Here is a 17,471-nt window from a genome sequence, read left to right on the forward strand (position 1 = left end):
GTCCCAGCCCCACCAGCAGCCATCGCCCTTCCCACAAAGCCATCCACCCGCAGCCCGACCAGGCTCCGGCACGGCCTGGGACAGCCCGGGCCGAGGGTGGTGTGGAGCCATGGCCCGTGGCTTTGGAAGGCTTCTGAGAAGGGGACAAAGCCACCACATTTCACCTGATACTACCTGAGCGGAACGCCATACCCTTCTGTCTCTTCATGCCTGGGGGCCATGAAGAGCAGAGCCGGGAACCTTGCACAGCTCCAGAGCACCCTGCAAGGCCCCACACTGCCACACTCCTCCAGCAGCTGCCAACTCCACTCACAAAAGAATGGATACAAACCCCAAACAGGTCAGACGCCTCAAAAACCCCACTTACATGTCCCCACTTTTTCCTTTAACTCTGACCGTATCAGCTTGTTTTCCTGCATCACGGGAGCACCAGTGCCATCCGCTGGCCAGCGCTCCCCATCAGGTGCCTCCTCACCACAGCTACCACTACTTGATGCTGCTAAATCAGAATAAAGTTACCTCCACCTGTGCCATCTTCCACCAAACCCACCACTGCCTGTGTACAGCCGAGGATTGTCCTGCCACCCCCATGACACCTGCACCCTGCCCCGTCAGGCGGCCCTCCCGGCAGCTCACTGCAAAACTCCCGCCTGCTGCGATTCTCAAACTGGTTCAGCTTTTCACCAGCTCTACTAAAACAGGGCATACAGAGAGGGCCAGATGTGCTTCAGAAACAAATAACCGCCTTGGCCGTTCCCAAGGATCTCTGGGATCTCGTTTTCTCCAAAACCTCTGTGGGAGAAAGGAGCCTTAAACCGTGGGGCAGAGCTGGGGACCTCCCTGGTTCGCACACCACAGCAGTAAATGCATCAAGACCGGCAAAGGGATTAATGCGCTCTAGAATAAATGCCTGGTGTCTTACTGTAAATACAGCAAGAAAATAAATAACAACAGCAAGGATTTATAAGGATTTCTGTCCTTTCAGGTGAGAGACAGAAAAGCCAAAAATCCTACATGGGAATCTGCTTTACTGCCACATCTGAAAGACAGGGAAGAGCACGACGAACAGACATGCCATAGCCCACTGCAAGTGCTCAGAGCCCGAGCTCCAGGCTTTTGGGACTTAGTTGCTGTGAACTTAGGTATGATCAGTCCCCAAGGGCAGTAAAAGGTTTCCTGTTATTCTTGAAATAATTCTATTCATCCTTCTGGCAACAAAACAAAACTAGAAGAAAGTTATGGCCGAGGGTAAGCAACAGTTGAGGTTTCCTGTTCTTCACACTGGGAATGACTAGCAAATGAGCTTTTCTGTGGAAGAAAGAACAGAAAAACAATTCCACCAAAAAAAAATTTAGAGTTTTCCAAAACCAGATCTAGAAAGAACTGCATTTCTAATGAAAACAATAAATATATCTGGAGCCATGAACTTAAAAATCACACTTGAATGTAGTCAATTACTACACTTCTGTTAGGGTTTTCAAACACTCACGTTCAAAAACTTATTGAGCAAAAGAGTAAGCTTCAAGCAGCTACCTCTGAACTTCTAATCAAACATGAAATAGCCTTGTTTCAGTATTCAAAGAAATCAACAAGAATGGAATTCCACAATCACACTTGGGAATTTGGCTTTACTGAAGAATAAGATTTTTAAAATGCTATTTGATTTTTTTCTTTTGCTAAACAAGATCAAGCTGTTCTACACTATCAAAGCAAACCATCTTCCTTTGAGAAAAAAAAACCCTATGTTTTTTGTCTTTTTAAAAAAAAAAAAGCATTAACAGTATTGTAGTTTGCTCATGAGAACACTCACAAGGCCACCAAGACACCATGGTGATGCCAGAGATGCTGCAAGTACTCTAAACCACAGGGTAAAACATGTAAAATTCTGGGTTTGGTGAACTCCTGCCAGTGTCAGCCTCTTAAACTCAGATACACAAGAAGTAACACATTCTAAATATGAGCCTCCACGGTAAAGAGGCTTCGGAACTCCTCAAACTGAGAACCCTTTGGTTAGGGTAACCACGTGGGAACAAAGAGATTTTCCAACCCTTCCTTGCTGCAGGCAGATTGCAGATAGCACAGCAGGTCTATGGCCAACTACTAAAATCCCTTCTTTTCTTGCCAAGGACAAGGAAAACAAAAAAGAACACAACCATCCTCTTAAATTCTCTAAATTAAACCCTATTAACCTATTACTTTCAAAGGTCAAAAAAAGGGGTGGAGGAAGGATTCACTGCCATTCTGTACTCAGCCATTAGAAAAAATGAGGTTGAACACAGCCTGCTCATGTACATGGGAAGACCATGCTAAGCTGTACCATTCACAGTGTGCAGCTGCTGTGATGAAACGGAATTCACATTGAAATGCATCCAAAAAAGGACACAGACATTAACAGAGAACTAGAGAGCTGGGTAGGTAAATTTATTTGAAAGACATGACCCACCTCTTTGTAATCGCCTTTGTGATAAAGATGACTGACATGTTCAAGCAAATAGTTCCGGTCTGCTGTATGGAGCTGGTAAATGCTAATCAGAGGGTCAAGAAGATTAGCTGGGTACTGGGCTAGTATTCTGAGCACACGGGCCTGCAACTTCTTCAGCTTGATGCCAGACTGAAAAAAAAAAAAAAAGAAAAAAAAAAATCAAACACAGATTTAGTAAAGATGGCTACAATTCAATGGTAGTTGAAAATGCAACTTGTTTCAACAGTGGAATAAGCCAATTCCTTGGGAAGGGATTCTCCAATTTCCCCATGGAGTCTGCAAGCAGAAATCAGAACAATATGATACACATTTTTTTCACAGCATCCAATTTAAAAACATTAAATGTTTGCGGGATAATTCTGGAAAAAGCATATGGCCTTGTGCAAAAGTAAAATATGAAACTGGAAAAATGCCCTCTTTTACTAACACAGCTATTTAGAAATCCTCCCCTCTAGTTCCCAGGAGAAAACTTTTGAATCCAGCAACTCCCCTCAAGGGAGATCTCACCTATCAGGCACAAGAATTCAATTTTCATTCCCAGGCTTGCTCCTGGGCGCAAAAAGGGCAGGAAAAGCAAAAGCATAGTCAAAAGATGCACAGATGCAAGTATTAATCCTTGTGTTCCTACATGATCATTCTCTTATGACACAGGAATTTCAGTGGCAGTAGCACTTCATTGCACTTTGCAGATGCTGTAATGGTAGAGCTCAACATCTAAAAAGAGCCATTTGGAAACACGGGAAGTGAAACAACACAAATATAAAAGTATCTTGCAGTTCAGAACCAAAAGCATATAAAACAGAGAAAGTCTCAGTAGGTCAGAATATATGAAGGCATATGGAATGGTAAACATTAGGATGTATAATCTGATGACCTAACATTACAAAGCTAATCATTCAGCTGCTGAAAAGTCATACTGTTACCATTTTCTGCATTCCTGATGATAAAAGCTCCCCACCATATGGCAGGAGTTAAGCAATCGTACAGTAACTGGCTTCTATTTGCAGAACTGGAAGAATACGCGGAATAGGTTACTGCAATTGGTTTTATCTTGACAGCAGGGATGTGAATTCCAGTGGGAAAGCCTCCAGGCCGGCAAAGGCTGCAAGATCAACCCTTGAACAAAGTGGTTTGATCGGGAAAGATGGAAATCCCAGTTTGGAAGAGGAAACAGAGCTCTTGCAACACACCTTCTAATATTATTTCATTTTCAGGCCAGCATACAACAGATAACAACATCTCAGTACGAATTTCACACCCCATCACACTGTGTTTGTATGAGACTACAGAGAAGACACTGGACTATGGAATAAAGTGAAATTGGGGACACTTCAGGGACATTAAAACCAATTGCCCTCTCCTTTCTCCCAGCTCTCTTGCTCTCTCTTTTTCTAACCTGTTGAACAGCAGGATGCTCTCTTATCCAAAGCTGCAGCTCAGTGGTGATGCAATACCCAAGGGAATGCCCTTTCCCCTTCCAATCACTGCTGCTCTCCAGCATGTCCAGGAGTCCTGCCAATGGGTCCTCCAGTCCTGCAAAGCCCCGCCTGATTTCTTCCTTGAGCTGCTGAGATACAAAACCACATTGCCATGTACAAAAAGATTAGTGAATCCTCCCTTCCCCCAGCTGAACACAAAGCTTTATTTTTTTAATTTAATCTATTCAGAGAGGTAACTGTTGCTATTCAGCCACCATCCGTGCCTCCAGTGACTTTTCATGTCATTACAGATTCCTTCATGGCTCACTGCACCTCAAACCCAATGGGAAAAGCAGCAATTGTCCACACTAATTATCCCATAAAGACAGAGAAGTTGTTCTGTGGGGCAGACAAAGGGGCTTGGGATTTGGGGGAGGGGGAAAAAAGAAGTGAACTGGAGAAAGTGGTGTTATTAGGAAAATAGCAATATTGAAGGTAGATAAGCAGGCTCAAAAACCTACTCATCTTCTAACAGACCTACGAGTAATAAACCCCTCCTCCTCATTCTTGTACCACAAACTTTCATATTTGACCTGACAGCCAACTTCAGCCACGATGCTGTAATGCTCCTGACCGTAACAGGAATATCTGGGACTATCAAAATAGTTTGGATTTTACACACGAGATTAAAAAGAAAGAAATATCAGAGTTCAAACTGTCAGCTTGCCATCCTGCAAATCATCCTCCTTTCCTCCCAACCTACCTGAGCAGGGTATTTTCTGTCGACTACCCACCTCCACATGTCTAACGGCCGTACGAAAGGGCCTGGAACATGGGAAAACTCCACGACATAAATCTTAAGAATCCCAGGGTGATGTGTTTAGAAATGTGAAGGAATTGGACACTCACTTTGTGAATGTTAATAGGCTACTTACTACCCATCTGGTAGAAGTGATAAATTAGCAGTACCGAGCAATATCTTTATAATGTTTACATTAGAAGTAGTTTCCAAGGAGCTTGGAGGGTTGGCACGGTGAAGAAGTGGTATCCTTCAGTACCCACACAGGACCTTTCACCGCATGGTACATGTACTGGCGTGGAGCAAGGCAAAAGCAGAGACAGAAAACAAGAAGTCACTAAGAGCAGCTGCTCTCTTTCTTTTCTGGCTAAAAAGCAAAATCCAAAAGATGCTCATTCCCGCCTGCAGCCAGCACTTCTAATTTACTGTATATGATGGCCCCAGTCATAGCTTCCAATGGAAACAACATAAAGTTTGAAGAACGACATGGAAAACAAAAGAAAATCTACAGAAAATTTGCCAATGAATTTGTTCTTTCTTATTCATCAACAGTACTTACTGGAAGACAGTTATTTTCCATAGTGTCTTTCATGTCTGGAAAAACCACAAAACCTATCGTTTACGACAGAAACTGTTTCTTTCTCACTAGATTATCAAACGCAGTATGAAAAAGCTGATGACTAACAAAGATGTGACTTTAGATAACAGATTTCTCCCTGCAAGTATTTTTCCCCGTGGCAAGAATTTGTGATGCTAAACATAGGGCTCCAACTTCACTGTGAGATTCAGCAGAAGGAAAAGGCAAGCTCTTATCCAACCACAAATATCTAACACAACAGCCAAAGGAAAACAAAGCAACTCGCCAACTAAATTGCACTGTTTCTAAATGGCCTCTCTGCTCTTTGCTGTTTCCCCCCACCCCCCTGCCTCCAAGCCCCACTTCAGCACATTTAGATTGAACAAGAGCTTTCACCACACCACTCAGCTCCTCCTTAGGCTGGAGTCAGAGCCTGGGCTTTGGCAGGATGGGCTCCAGCAGACACGAGGTCCCGTGAGAGCACAAGCCTGCTTTCACACGCAGAGCATCTCCAAACACTGACACAACTGCCAGGGGCACTAACTGCTGTTATCTAGATTGAGTCTTGACTTCGTACCAGCTAGACTTTGACAAGCAGGGGAAAAACCTTCTTCAAAACTTCCTAGCAATGTGAAGACTTCAACTATGGTATGTACAGTTTGAGGGGGGAAAAAAACAAAGGAAAAAAAAAAGGCATGAGACACCTAAATCAGAGAGGAAAGAGAGCTGTGCTGCCTGGGTCGTCTCTCTGCCAGAGAAAGATTCTTCTCAAACGTGTAATTGCCATTTCCATTTCAATTGATTCCCATGGCAGGGAATGCTCCTTGGGGGATTTCTACAGCCTGAGAGATCATGGGAATAGGAAAATTTTGCTGATGCTCCAACTACATACTCCTTCATTCAGTTTTGGTCCCTTATTTCTAGTTACACAGCTCAGAGCAGTCTGCTGCTGCTTCTTGGTTATTCCAAAACTGTCTTTGCTATGTAGGAAATAACCACTTCTTATAATCACGTTCCAGAACCAAGGTCACACCTCGGACAGATACTCTCCTTCTGCTCATGGTCACTGATTTGAGATCAACGGGCTCATTCACACTAGTTAATAGACAGTATTGACTTAAATTTACACAGAGCGAGAGGCAAAGAAGCTCCCTGCCCTTTAGATGTTAACGGAGCAGACTCAGCTGTATTTAAGTCAACTTCCCTCATTTATTTGAAGTGGACGGTTGGATGTAAGGAGCAGCACCACACACCTTGAGCTGCACACAGAGGGCACGGCAGTGGCTGCCCCTGAAAAAAGTGTCTACGCTTGCTGTGGGTGCACTGCATGCCTGAAGGATGGCGATGCCCTGAGCATGGATTAGCCCATCTCAGTGACAGCGTGATGAGCAGGTGTCAGAAACCCTTGGGGACATTCACGCTGTGCTCCCTACCTCAGAGGCAGCTGCTGCTGTGCCACCACCTGGTCCCTCCACAGACCTCCTCACCTCTCTAAAAAGGCTTTCCTCGGGGTTCAGAAACGCATCCTCCAGGTTCAGAAACACACTTCTGCCCGTGCCTGCAGCCACACCGTGCCACCTGGAGTGTGGGCTCAAAGGGGACAGACCCGCCCCACCGCGGAGCTGCAGCCTGCATGCTCTGCAAAACCACGCGTCTCACCGGGATGACCCGTCCAGAAACACAAACTGAATAAGCGGACCTGCAAGTGTGACTCATGGGGATCCTCAAGCTTTTCCACCCTCAGCAGGAAAGCTGCGGTGCTCTCTGCCCAAGCACACGTCGACGGGAGGCTTTGTCTCTTTCAGAGTATTTTTCTTCACAATCCACACATATCCCAGGGTATGCAGTACAGAGATTTTGATGATTACTCTTTCCTACTGTTGTTTTGTGGGATTAACTGCCCTCAAAACCTAACAAATAACATTTTTTTTTCCTCCAGCTCTAACAAAACTTGATAGAAAACTCAAGGCTTCAGAGTTGCTGAGCTCAAGTCTATGTCATGGACTGACCATTTAGAAAGGCATCTCTCACACTGTGTTTCCAGTTTTTTTATTATTCCGGCTGGGAACCACAGACTATCAGTAATGGAAAGTCTAAGTGCGGCAGACAAGGACAATGACTAAACCCTCCACACACTTAGGATGGAGCACGTACACCAAGGTACTCAGCCACACCAGTCATTTCACATAGGACACGTTCCACATGGCTATGCGGCGAGTTGCAGGTGTTTGGGTCTTTCAGAAAAAAAACATCTCAGCTATGAACCTGCCTGAACAACGCAGAGTTAAACATGGGAAACTCACCACTAAGCTGATGCATCTAGTGTTTTTGTTAGTTTTCAAGCTCCCAAATTTAGATGAAGTATATTTTACTCCCTATGAGAAATCTCCACGTAGAGCCCATAGGGTGCTGTATAAAAATATAGCACTAATTTTAGACAGGCAGTGTAAATTGCATTCACCACTCTAAAAGGCAAAACCAAACCAAATCAGAAAAAAACAGTAAAAATACTTTGAATGTGAAGGCTTTGATATCATTCCACTTGGCAAAGAGCACTTTTCTACTGACTTCAACCCTCATTTTTTCAGCTACTAGAAATATTCTCCCCCTCCCCCCAAAGATCCTCCATTTAATGGACAAAAAAAGTGTTTGAAAGAAAACAAAAGCAACTTTGATTTTTTTCCCCCTCTGTAACTCAGCCCTGTAAACTTCAACTCTTTTATACGAGCCCCTGAGCTGCTTCACATCACACAGAGCTACCTTTTCTTTTCACTTCTTGCTGCAAATGCATAGGCTCTTCCCCTGTGTGCTGGAACTGAAAGCCATCATGAAGAATTGCAGGTCTGACCTAAGCGATCTGCGTCTGGACATGCTCTGCATGCAGTTATTAACTGCAGCATGGAGGGGAGGCTCAGTCTTACCTTCTTCATCTCTTTCTTTGTCCAGAGAAGCTGAAGGGTTTTCAGCAATAGGAGTGGGTCCTGGCCTGGAGGAGGGGGAAGAGAAAGAGAAGGAGAGAGAGAAAAAGGGGGGAGAAAAACAAAACAAAACAGATTTATTGGCTCTGTACAGGCAGCCTAGACACACTGGTGCATTGTTCCACCGAAGAGAAATCAGCTACTCCATGCCACTGTGTTTGAAACCACCAACCTTCCAACTGTCAGTCAGGATTAAAGTGCTAAAATCCCTCACTCTGAAATCCTAACAAAATAACAGACATCATCCGTGCACGGCTTTAACTAAACACCCACACGGGCTCAAATACTGAAAAGCTGTATTGGTGCATTTACAACTAAATCATGCTGCTGCTACGCATCAAATACATCCCCACCGGTCCCCCCACCACTCCCTCTTTTTAATATTAAACCAAAATGGTCCTAGAAGAGTAAGCATCTTGCACAGGTTGGAAAGGATTATCAACACACTCATTTTTAATGAAATGGCTCTAAAGTGTTAACCTCTTTGCAATCTGTGGATGGAAATGCGAGTGGGTGAATTCATGGGAAGACCAGCCTCTATTTGCTTGGCAAGGGCAAGGGAGCCTTTGTGTGCTGGAGAGCCCAGCCTGCCTGTGCGGGGCCCGGCCAGCAACGCAGGGCTGGAACCAAGCTGGGCTCTGATGGGATTCGGGTAAGATGGTGTTTGAGGAAAAGGAAAGATGAAATGCTGCTGCCATTAGTGGCAAGGCTAAAAAAAAAGGAAAGAAAAAAAAAAAACTGATTCATTATTTCAAACGAAGGTTATTTGGAATTTTTCTCTTTTACTTTTCACCTAGTTATTTGAGAACTTGCATTCAGTTCTTATTTTGTATCTTTTATCATTCATCATGCCAGTATTTCTGAACTAAACGTTTAGGAATATTTCATTTTTAAAGCAGTAACATTTTTGATATCTGGTTCTATTTAATTCGCAATCATTTACTTATGAAACCATGACTCAGAATATTCTGAATGAAAATCTACTGCATCAACAGTTTATATGTGAAGAATGAATTTAAAAATCTGAATGAGTTCTCCAAAAGCAATCCTCGTATATTTAGTGCATCTCCTCTCATGTTTTCACAAGGCCAAAAGAAAAATGTTAAACTGAAAAGGAAACATTCTTTCAATCACCTCTGCATTCTCCAGTTCCTTCTCCAGCTCATTTCCAAATGCTGGATTTCTTGCTTAGTATCCCATCTCACTTCATATTTCAGGTCACAAAAAGCTACTTCAACTGTGAAAAGCCCTACCTCATCCAACTAAACTCTGAAGCACTGCATTTATAAAATATTTCAAGTAGCAAGTTGACTACTGGTCGAGCCAAGAGAGTGATAGTATTACCACTATCCACTAACTCTGGGAAACACCAGCCAAATTTAAAATGCCACATTTACAATTCATAAGATAATATTTTCTCTCATCTCTGGTTGTTCTGAAATCTTGAACTCTCCAAACACTGGCTGTTCTCAGCTACTGCTTCTCCTTCGGAAAAAGAAAAGTTTCTTTTTACAAGAAAACAGAAGAAAATCCAGATCCCTACTCCCCACAAAATTAGAAACGAACAGTCAAACTCAGCCCATGTGTGTGTGCATGCTTATATACACACACTCTCCTCTTGGCCTGACTCCCAAAGAAATTTATATACACATAGGAAAAAAACTAGAATGCAACCCAGTGTGTAACCAAATACACTGTAAATCTGAACTGTAATTAATGCAGTGAACAAGCTGGAATGATACAGGAAATGAGGGCAGTTAGGAAAGCAGTGTTTCACTTCAGATACAGCCAATAATTCAACTTGTTAAAAAGCTTTCTAAACCTCAATCAACAAAACAAGCCCTTTTCTTACGTGACTTTTTCCTGCCTTACCTCCCTGTAACTGAAACCTGATCTCACCATTTTTTCAATACATAGACGTATGAAAATTGTCTCTCCAGTCAATTTGAAGCGACTCGGCATGTTGCCAGCATGCCACTGTGCAAGCATGGATAAGTAGGAAACAACCTTCCCCCTTCCCCAACCCTGGAAGCGAATGCACCCGTAATGCAATTATTTCTATGAAATGTCTCGGGGCACGGCTGAGCCCTGCTGTCAGGCAGCCAGTGCCGAGTCGCTGAGACAGGAGGTGGTCAACCACAGGGGGGGTAACCACCCATCTTCTGGCATGACCTGACCAAAAGGTTTTGCTCTCCGTTCCGTCTGTGTGTAAGGAGACAATTCCCACTCAGTTCTCCAGAACAGGGATTGAACAAGGAGAGGAAACACTGAAATACTAACCACGGTAGGCTGGTGCAGAACAGTGTTGTTTCCTTCCTTACCTGGTAAAGCCTTGAAAGTATCTAAGGATTAAAGGTAGTCAGAGGCTAAACATAACAAAATAACCCGCAAGCAGTCACTTCGAGAGCCAAACATAAGCAAGACAGCAAAGCAACATCATGCTTTTGCCTTGTCCCATCAGAGTGGAAAGACGCTGCAGTTCACATTGGGTCTTGAGCCATTGTATCTAACTACCCTCCAGCTAGGACAGAAGATGTAAATGTGGAAGTCCACATCATTTTGGCTCCTGAAAGAAATGAACAAGTCATCTTTTCTTTTTCCTGCAGGACCTCTTTGGGGGACTCACGGTTCTCCTGGTACCCCTAAAGAGTGAAAAATGAGTGTCGTTGGCATGGATAATGAAGCAATAACTATGTTCCCACCAGAATGCCAGAGAGGTTCCTGTTCATCCACACCCAAGAAGGAACCAGAGAAGCAGCAGGAAACTAACGCCAGGATATCCGAGGAAAAAGGACAAGACCTTACAAGGAGTTTCATAAGCCTTCCGGAACAAATCTGGAGAGCAGACAGTTGCTCAAGACAAAAGAGAGAGAGGAAGAAATGTAAGGGAAGGAAGAACAAAGCAAAGTGACTGAAAACCAAACAGTCATAACTGAATCACAAGTGCATCTGGGCTCAACTCAGAGACAAGAACAGGAAAATTCTGGAGTGACCTCCAGAAACTGTAGTAGGAGCAAGAAGTAGCAATTAGTAAGATACACGTATTAAAACAGTGACAGAACAGTGCCTGCAAAAGCAAGGATAGGTCACAGAGGCCAGAAAAACACCTTTGTATCTTACACTATGAACACCCAGGATCACCATGTCTAAAGAAAAGTTAAATTCTGCATAGACCTCTACATACTAAAGAGATAGCCAGCTCTTTAGTTGAATAGAGTCGTTCAATGAGTAAAACAAACAAAACAAGGATGAGGCAATGTCAAATGGCATAAAAAACCAGTGGGGCAAGTCGGAGAGCATCAGCTCACTCTGCTCCCAGCTATAAGCAGCCAAGGATGGCCAGGTCTACCATGCTGGAGAGTCTGAGACGTGCCCCATTCAGTTCCTAGATCAAGTTTGAAGAGAAAGTGCTCAGTCTGACACTGATCCTTCACAGCTCCAAAAATGGGAGTTGCAGACCATAAAATATCTGGCAAAGCTTCACCAAAACAAGGTTACAGCACTTTGGTGGAGATCTCAAAAGGACACAACTGCACCCACCCCATCAAGACGCAAATGACCTCCATTTCTTCACCTGGCACTTTCTCCAAATAGTATGTTCCTGTTTGAAAAATTTTGACACTAATATATTTCCTTTCAACATTTTTCATTCTGAAAATAAACCTCCTCTGCCCTGAATCTGGTACCAAAATTGGAGATGGTAAATCAAATGTTTTCCAGTTCTCAATACCTGTGGTTACATTTCAAAACCATATAAACCACAAGGCTTATATTTTTGAGTTAGAAAAGTGCCTTTGAGGAAAGCCATAAACTACTTTCTGTTCATTCTCTCCTTTTCCTTTGTGCATACATCACTCAAAACCTGCTGTGATCACAACAGAAGTGATGCCCACGGGCTGCTGAGGTAAAGCAGTGGTTTCACTATTGCATTCTTGCAAAATTCTGCTGCATCATTCACCGATTCTTCTGAAACACCCTGGCAAGAGAAACCCACTTTCTAACTGAGGCTCCTTGTGTGTCTCGCATGGGGAAAGTGAGACATCCAACCCCAGAAGAAGCATCTATCAATGAAAAAAATCTCTCAACACTTTTTCCTTGTGTCAAAAGCCATTAAACGCCCCATGGCCCATGATGTCGAAGAATTATAGTCAACTAATTAAAAGATACAGAATGCAAGAAAAAAAAAAGTAACCCTAAAAAAGGAGGCTAATGTGACTGAAATGCAGGATCACATCCAACAAATAGTCAAATACAGCTGAAATTCATGGACAGAAAACATCAAGAACAAAATGCTAATGGTTAATGCTTTAGGCAGACAGCGTATACATCCACCTTGCAAATTAACAAGATTTTAATAAATGCTTAAGGGAATATATAACAAATCCAACCAACCCCGTAAACAATCAGTGAATTTTTACTACTATCTACTCTTTTGTGTGCCTTTTGCCCCAATAAACCCCTGAAATCTGCCCTCTGTGAAAACTCCTGTTAATCTCAACAAGCCTTTAAGACATTTTTCTGAAAGGAAAATAAAGATTCTAGGTATTTCAATGTCACCATAAGTGCAGCTAGCCCATTTGCACCTAAAAACTAAAATATATAAATGTATAGGCAATGCATAAACTGGGGGCAGGTGCTGGAGCAGAGTTATTCAGTCAACTCCTGTTTCAGCAGCATGATGAGTAGACCCAACACTGCATAATTTAAATTACATCTGAAAACCAACAAATAGTTTGCTACGTGGATTAAGAATTAATCAAAGTCTCTTATCAAAATCTACTTTGTCTCAATTTTCTTCAGAAAAGTGGCTGTAGTTCATACCAAGTGTGCGCTCATTTTGTAGAAGAGAAGGGTGATAGGGAACAGAAATAATATCACTTTGATGATGCAAAAAATGAATGGATACATTTTCTAGGGACAAATTTTGAATCTCAAAGAACAAGTTGATTTCATTAAAAAGATAGACAATTGCTCCACAGAAACTCAGAGATTTTTACACCTTCTAGGTTTTCTTGCTGTGCCTACTTTTAATGAGCACATGTAACATAAACAAACCTTCCAATCTTCTTTATGTATTTTTGAGCTGGAGAAAATGATTCCATATGGAATTTCTCCTAACAATGTGAAATAACATTTAAAAGACACAAACCCAATTTTAGAATACACAGGTATTATGCAATACGCATTGTAAAATTCTGGGTTGTAATTTTAAAAAAAGAGGAAGTAGATACAATAAGGAAACAAAAGGTGAAGTAGAAAGACTTCAGAAAAAGCCCATATACGTGAATCCACAGGTATTAGTTGGCAGCGCCCATGCAGTGCCATTCTCCTTTTGCTTTGCAGGAGGCTTTTTCAGTAATTTGTTCTTACTTCGATTTATCCCAGGTTCCGGGGAGAGATACCTAACATGCTACATAACCACAGAGTGGGTAAAGATGTCATACATACTAGAATTAACAGTCATCAATCAAAACAGATATGATATAATCACCTTTTTTTTTAAACAGTTAGGATTATGCTATCGCAACAGTGTTCAGTCCTTCCACATCATCCCTGTCTCGTGACAGAGACTCGCCTTCCACAGACGTTTAACCCTCAGTTAAGCCTGAGGCCTCTAACAAACCTAGGACTGAAATCTCTTAGAAAATAATTAGAAATTCAGATGACAAGAGACCACCTACCGCCCCAGAGCATCCCTGCGAAGCATGTTCCCCAGAGTTGGGAACTTTGGGCAACTTCTTGCTTATTACTGTACCTTTTAGAGTATTTCCATCGTAGGTGCATCCAGTTAAAACAGAACCTTACAGCAAGGCTAAAGTAACTCTCTTCCTTGGTTTCAGAGGGAGGGAAGAGCAAAGGGTAGTTAGGGCATCAGAAGCTGCAAAAGACAGAGGTGGGATGTAGTTTTTTTAGCCTTTATCCTGAGAAGTGGGTTTGTTGGTATTGCTGCTCCATCCCCCTTATACCAATCCATACTCCATTTCTTATTGAGAACACGTGTTCTAAATGACATTTAATGGCATTGCCATAATGTGCCTGTATTTTTGCAAACAGTGCCAAGGATCATATTTCCTACTTCACTCGCAATGAAATACAACCCCTGCTTGCTTTGCATCCACGCCGACAGAGGAGTACAGCTGAGAGAGCCACCCTTTGCTGCAAACCCAAGGTCAGTTTTTCCCCGTTCTCATTCTATTCACTTTCCAAATATAAAATTCATAAAGGGCTTTGCTTAATAGACATGGCACTCTATCAAATAAGTTATAACTGGGAGAGAAGAGGTAAATAAAAATGTAGTTTTCCCCATAAAGAATCCAAAACCAAACAACTTAGCAAGCAGCCAAGAGGGCAGAGCTCCAAACTACTGAGAAACCATGGTAAGAAGACCGGTACCAAAGCAAAAGCTTTAGCAACCCTTTGGCAACAGCCGTGTTTGCCCTGCATTCCCCCCATACCTCCATGCCCCAAAACACACGTTGCCTCACCGAGGTCTGGGGCCACGGGGCTGGCTCACACTCGGCACCTGTGAGTGAGCGGCTGTGGCTGGAGCACCCGGGGCAGTGCACCCTGCGCATCAATTATCTAACGAGCGTCCACGTCATCTTCTGATCACATCTGCAAGTTCACATGAACCACAGGAGCCTATGGCTCTTGGATACCTTGTCGTTACCAGTTAAACTGTCTACAGTTGCCTTAAGGGAGATTGATTTTTTCAGGAATAGCACTCACATTCCAGTAACCAGGATGAACTTCCTGGTTCCAAGATGATGATGACCAGGATGAACTTCCAATGCATCCTTCTCCACGCCTGCATGTTACTTTTAAATGTAAATTAGCACCATCCTGGGGTTGGGGAGGATTTTCACTCACAGGAGTGTCCACTCCTATTTCAGATGCACCTGCACCCAAGGGGGTCAAAGGCTCTTTCATACTTTCTCATGGCAGAGTCTGTGTCTTAGGAAAAACATATTTCCAGGAACGACAGCGGTTCACTTCCAAGAACACTATGACTAAGGAGTAACCACGGGGTGATTCATCCCAGCCTTCACCGACTGCAGTGATGAGACTCCCACTAAGAATAAAAGCACCCCAGAGCTCTTTGCTTGCAGGGAAACCTCTCAGGTAGCAGTGTCTGCAGACAGGCAGAGGAATGCTGCAGTAAGAGCCCAATCAATTTAAATGTTAATTACATCTCACCCCTGAACCTTCCACTGCAAAATTTACAAGAGGATCGGATGTCACAAAACTATTTCATTTCAGAAGCAATAAATTGCTCTGCTTTAGCAGAATTGCCAGGGCTTCAAAACTCACTCAGCATCCCAGCTACCAATTCCTTAACTGCGTCTCCTGCAAAAGACAAATACGCTTTTAAAATGTATAGCTATGTGGGTTTAGCTGAATTCAAACAACAAGGAAACGAAGCAACAAGACGGAGAGGGTCTGGCTTTATACGGTATGTCTGGCTCACTCCAGCCTTTGGCTCAGTTTCCAATTTTAGCTACAGCTTTCTAATCGACAGAGCTTTGAACTCCACCGCACAGAACGCTTCAGATCTCAGAAGGGAAGTAACCACACACAGCTACCACAGTCTTAAAAACTCCATACACCACACACCTCCCCTATAATTTTAACATTAAAGATTTAGCCTTTTGGGAGGTCTGAGAGTCTAGGTTCACCAAAGGAAAAGTATTTATTACTTCTTCCTCTAGTTCTTCATCCACACATTCGGATTCACCTTCTGCACTAACGCAGCCAGCGGAAGTCTCTGCATCAGACAGGAGGAGAAAAAAAGAAGAAAAAAAAATAATAATCCCCAAACCCAGTAATTTCCTCACTTGTAATCACCTGATTACGAAGATCAGCTTGTTTCGAGTAGCCAGAATCCTTCCCTAACATAAACCGATCCTTACTTCTCCATTTGTTGACCAGCTGTGACTGTTCTGATACTTTCCTTCCAGCCCTGCGATGCCCTTACAGGACAGTCATCTTCTCCTGCTTGCCAGAGGAGAGGAGATCTGTACGTCACGGCTGGGTTTCCTCTCCAGTCTCTCTAGAGCAGATGAAGTACCCACGGGTGGAACCGTTACCGAAATAAAGGTGTTCACACGACCTAAGGCACTGCCATGAGGTTGTCCAGGAAATACTTGGAACTGTAGAACCATTTCGGTTCATAGGCCAGATGGAAAAGTCAGGTCAACCCAAAACAATTCCCCCTACTCCAGTTCTCTCCCTGTATCCAAAGCAGGAGGAAAAGCTTCTTTTCCATTAAAATGAGACAGTTGTTTCACTTGGCAGGAAGTACTTTGCTTCACTTTAAGGCGGAGGACAGTATCTAGAAGCTTTACCTTCTGGTGGTTCTTTTCCGTCTTTCAGATAGACCTGATTGAATAGAAACATTTAATTCAATTATGTACCTTGCTCGTAAGATAGCAAGGTACAGGCCAGCAATTCCTGACTTGTAGTCTCTGGTTTTGATCTACTGTATTAATCTGACAGCATGCACTACTATATCACAGGGTTAGCTCTACTAACGTTATTTTCTCTAATACCCTTGCAAAAGGTTATCACAAAGCATTTGGCCATGCATTCAATGCTGATTTCATGTTTCTGATTTGATTCTTCTAGGGAAAAGCTGGAGTTCCTCAGATGCCATTAGTTGAGCCCACCCCCTCCTGGGATCACTATGTTAAGCTATACCTTCGTCTACACTGCCAACTACATCATTACTGAAAAGTCAAAATTTAGACATGGAACATGGCTGGAGAATGAACTGCACAGGCAGAACACTGAGAAAGAGAAACTGCCATGCCCGAGAAGAGAAAGGGAAATGAAGAATAGTGGGTAGAATAAAAGCGTACTGAAAGCAATACAAGTTTTCCTAGAAAAAGAATCCAGTCTTTCTCAATGGCAGTAAAAGTCATTCTTTAACTAGGGGTAAAAGAGATCCATTCTGAGAAATTCGAGTTATGAAAACATAATAGGAAACCTCACAATTTTGCTAATACATGCTCTATTTCTCAGTGAGTCAGAAGTTCACATTCTTCTAATGCAACCTCCCAACTGAAAACAATCCCCGCACTTCAAGCAAAAGAATAATAAAGCACACATATGCTTCTTATAAAAAAATCCTTACAAATAACCATGGCTTTTGTTTTCACAAAGGCTAAAATTCATCATTCTCCCCCCCCCCCCCACACAAAAACAACCAACCACAAAA

At 42.9% G+C, this 17,471-nt stretch overlaps 1 protein-coding gene across 1 annotated transcript in view; it reads right to left on the reverse strand.

The window, feature by feature from the left end:
• The window catches only part of EXD3 (exonuclease 3'-5' domain containing 3), a gene marked incomplete at its 3' end in the record, with an annotated part of 65,982 nt that extends 55,766 nt beyond the window's left edge, over positions 1–10,216 (reverse strand). The window contains exons 1-4 of the mRNA XM_009705467.1: positions 10,168–10,216; positions 8,198–8,262; positions 3,879–4,049; positions 2,444–2,611 (exon numbers count right to left, since the gene is read on the reverse strand). Coding sequence (XP_009703769.1) covers positions 2,444–2,611; positions 3,879–4,049; positions 8,198–8,262; positions 10,168–10,216 — 453 coding nt within the window. The remainder of the gene's footprint in view (positions 1–2,443; positions 2,612–3,878; positions 4,050–8,197; positions 8,263–10,167) is intronic.
• Positions 10,217–17,471: the final 7,255 nt, after the last annotated feature.

Source organism: Cariama cristata, unplaced genomic scaffold (genome assembly GCF_000690535.1).
Source record: "Cariama cristata isolate BGI_N322 unplaced genomic scaffold, ASM69053v1 scaffold40258, whole genome shotgun sequence".
NCBI lineage: Eukaryota > Metazoa > Chordata > Aves > Cariamiformes > Cariamidae > Cariama > Cariama cristata.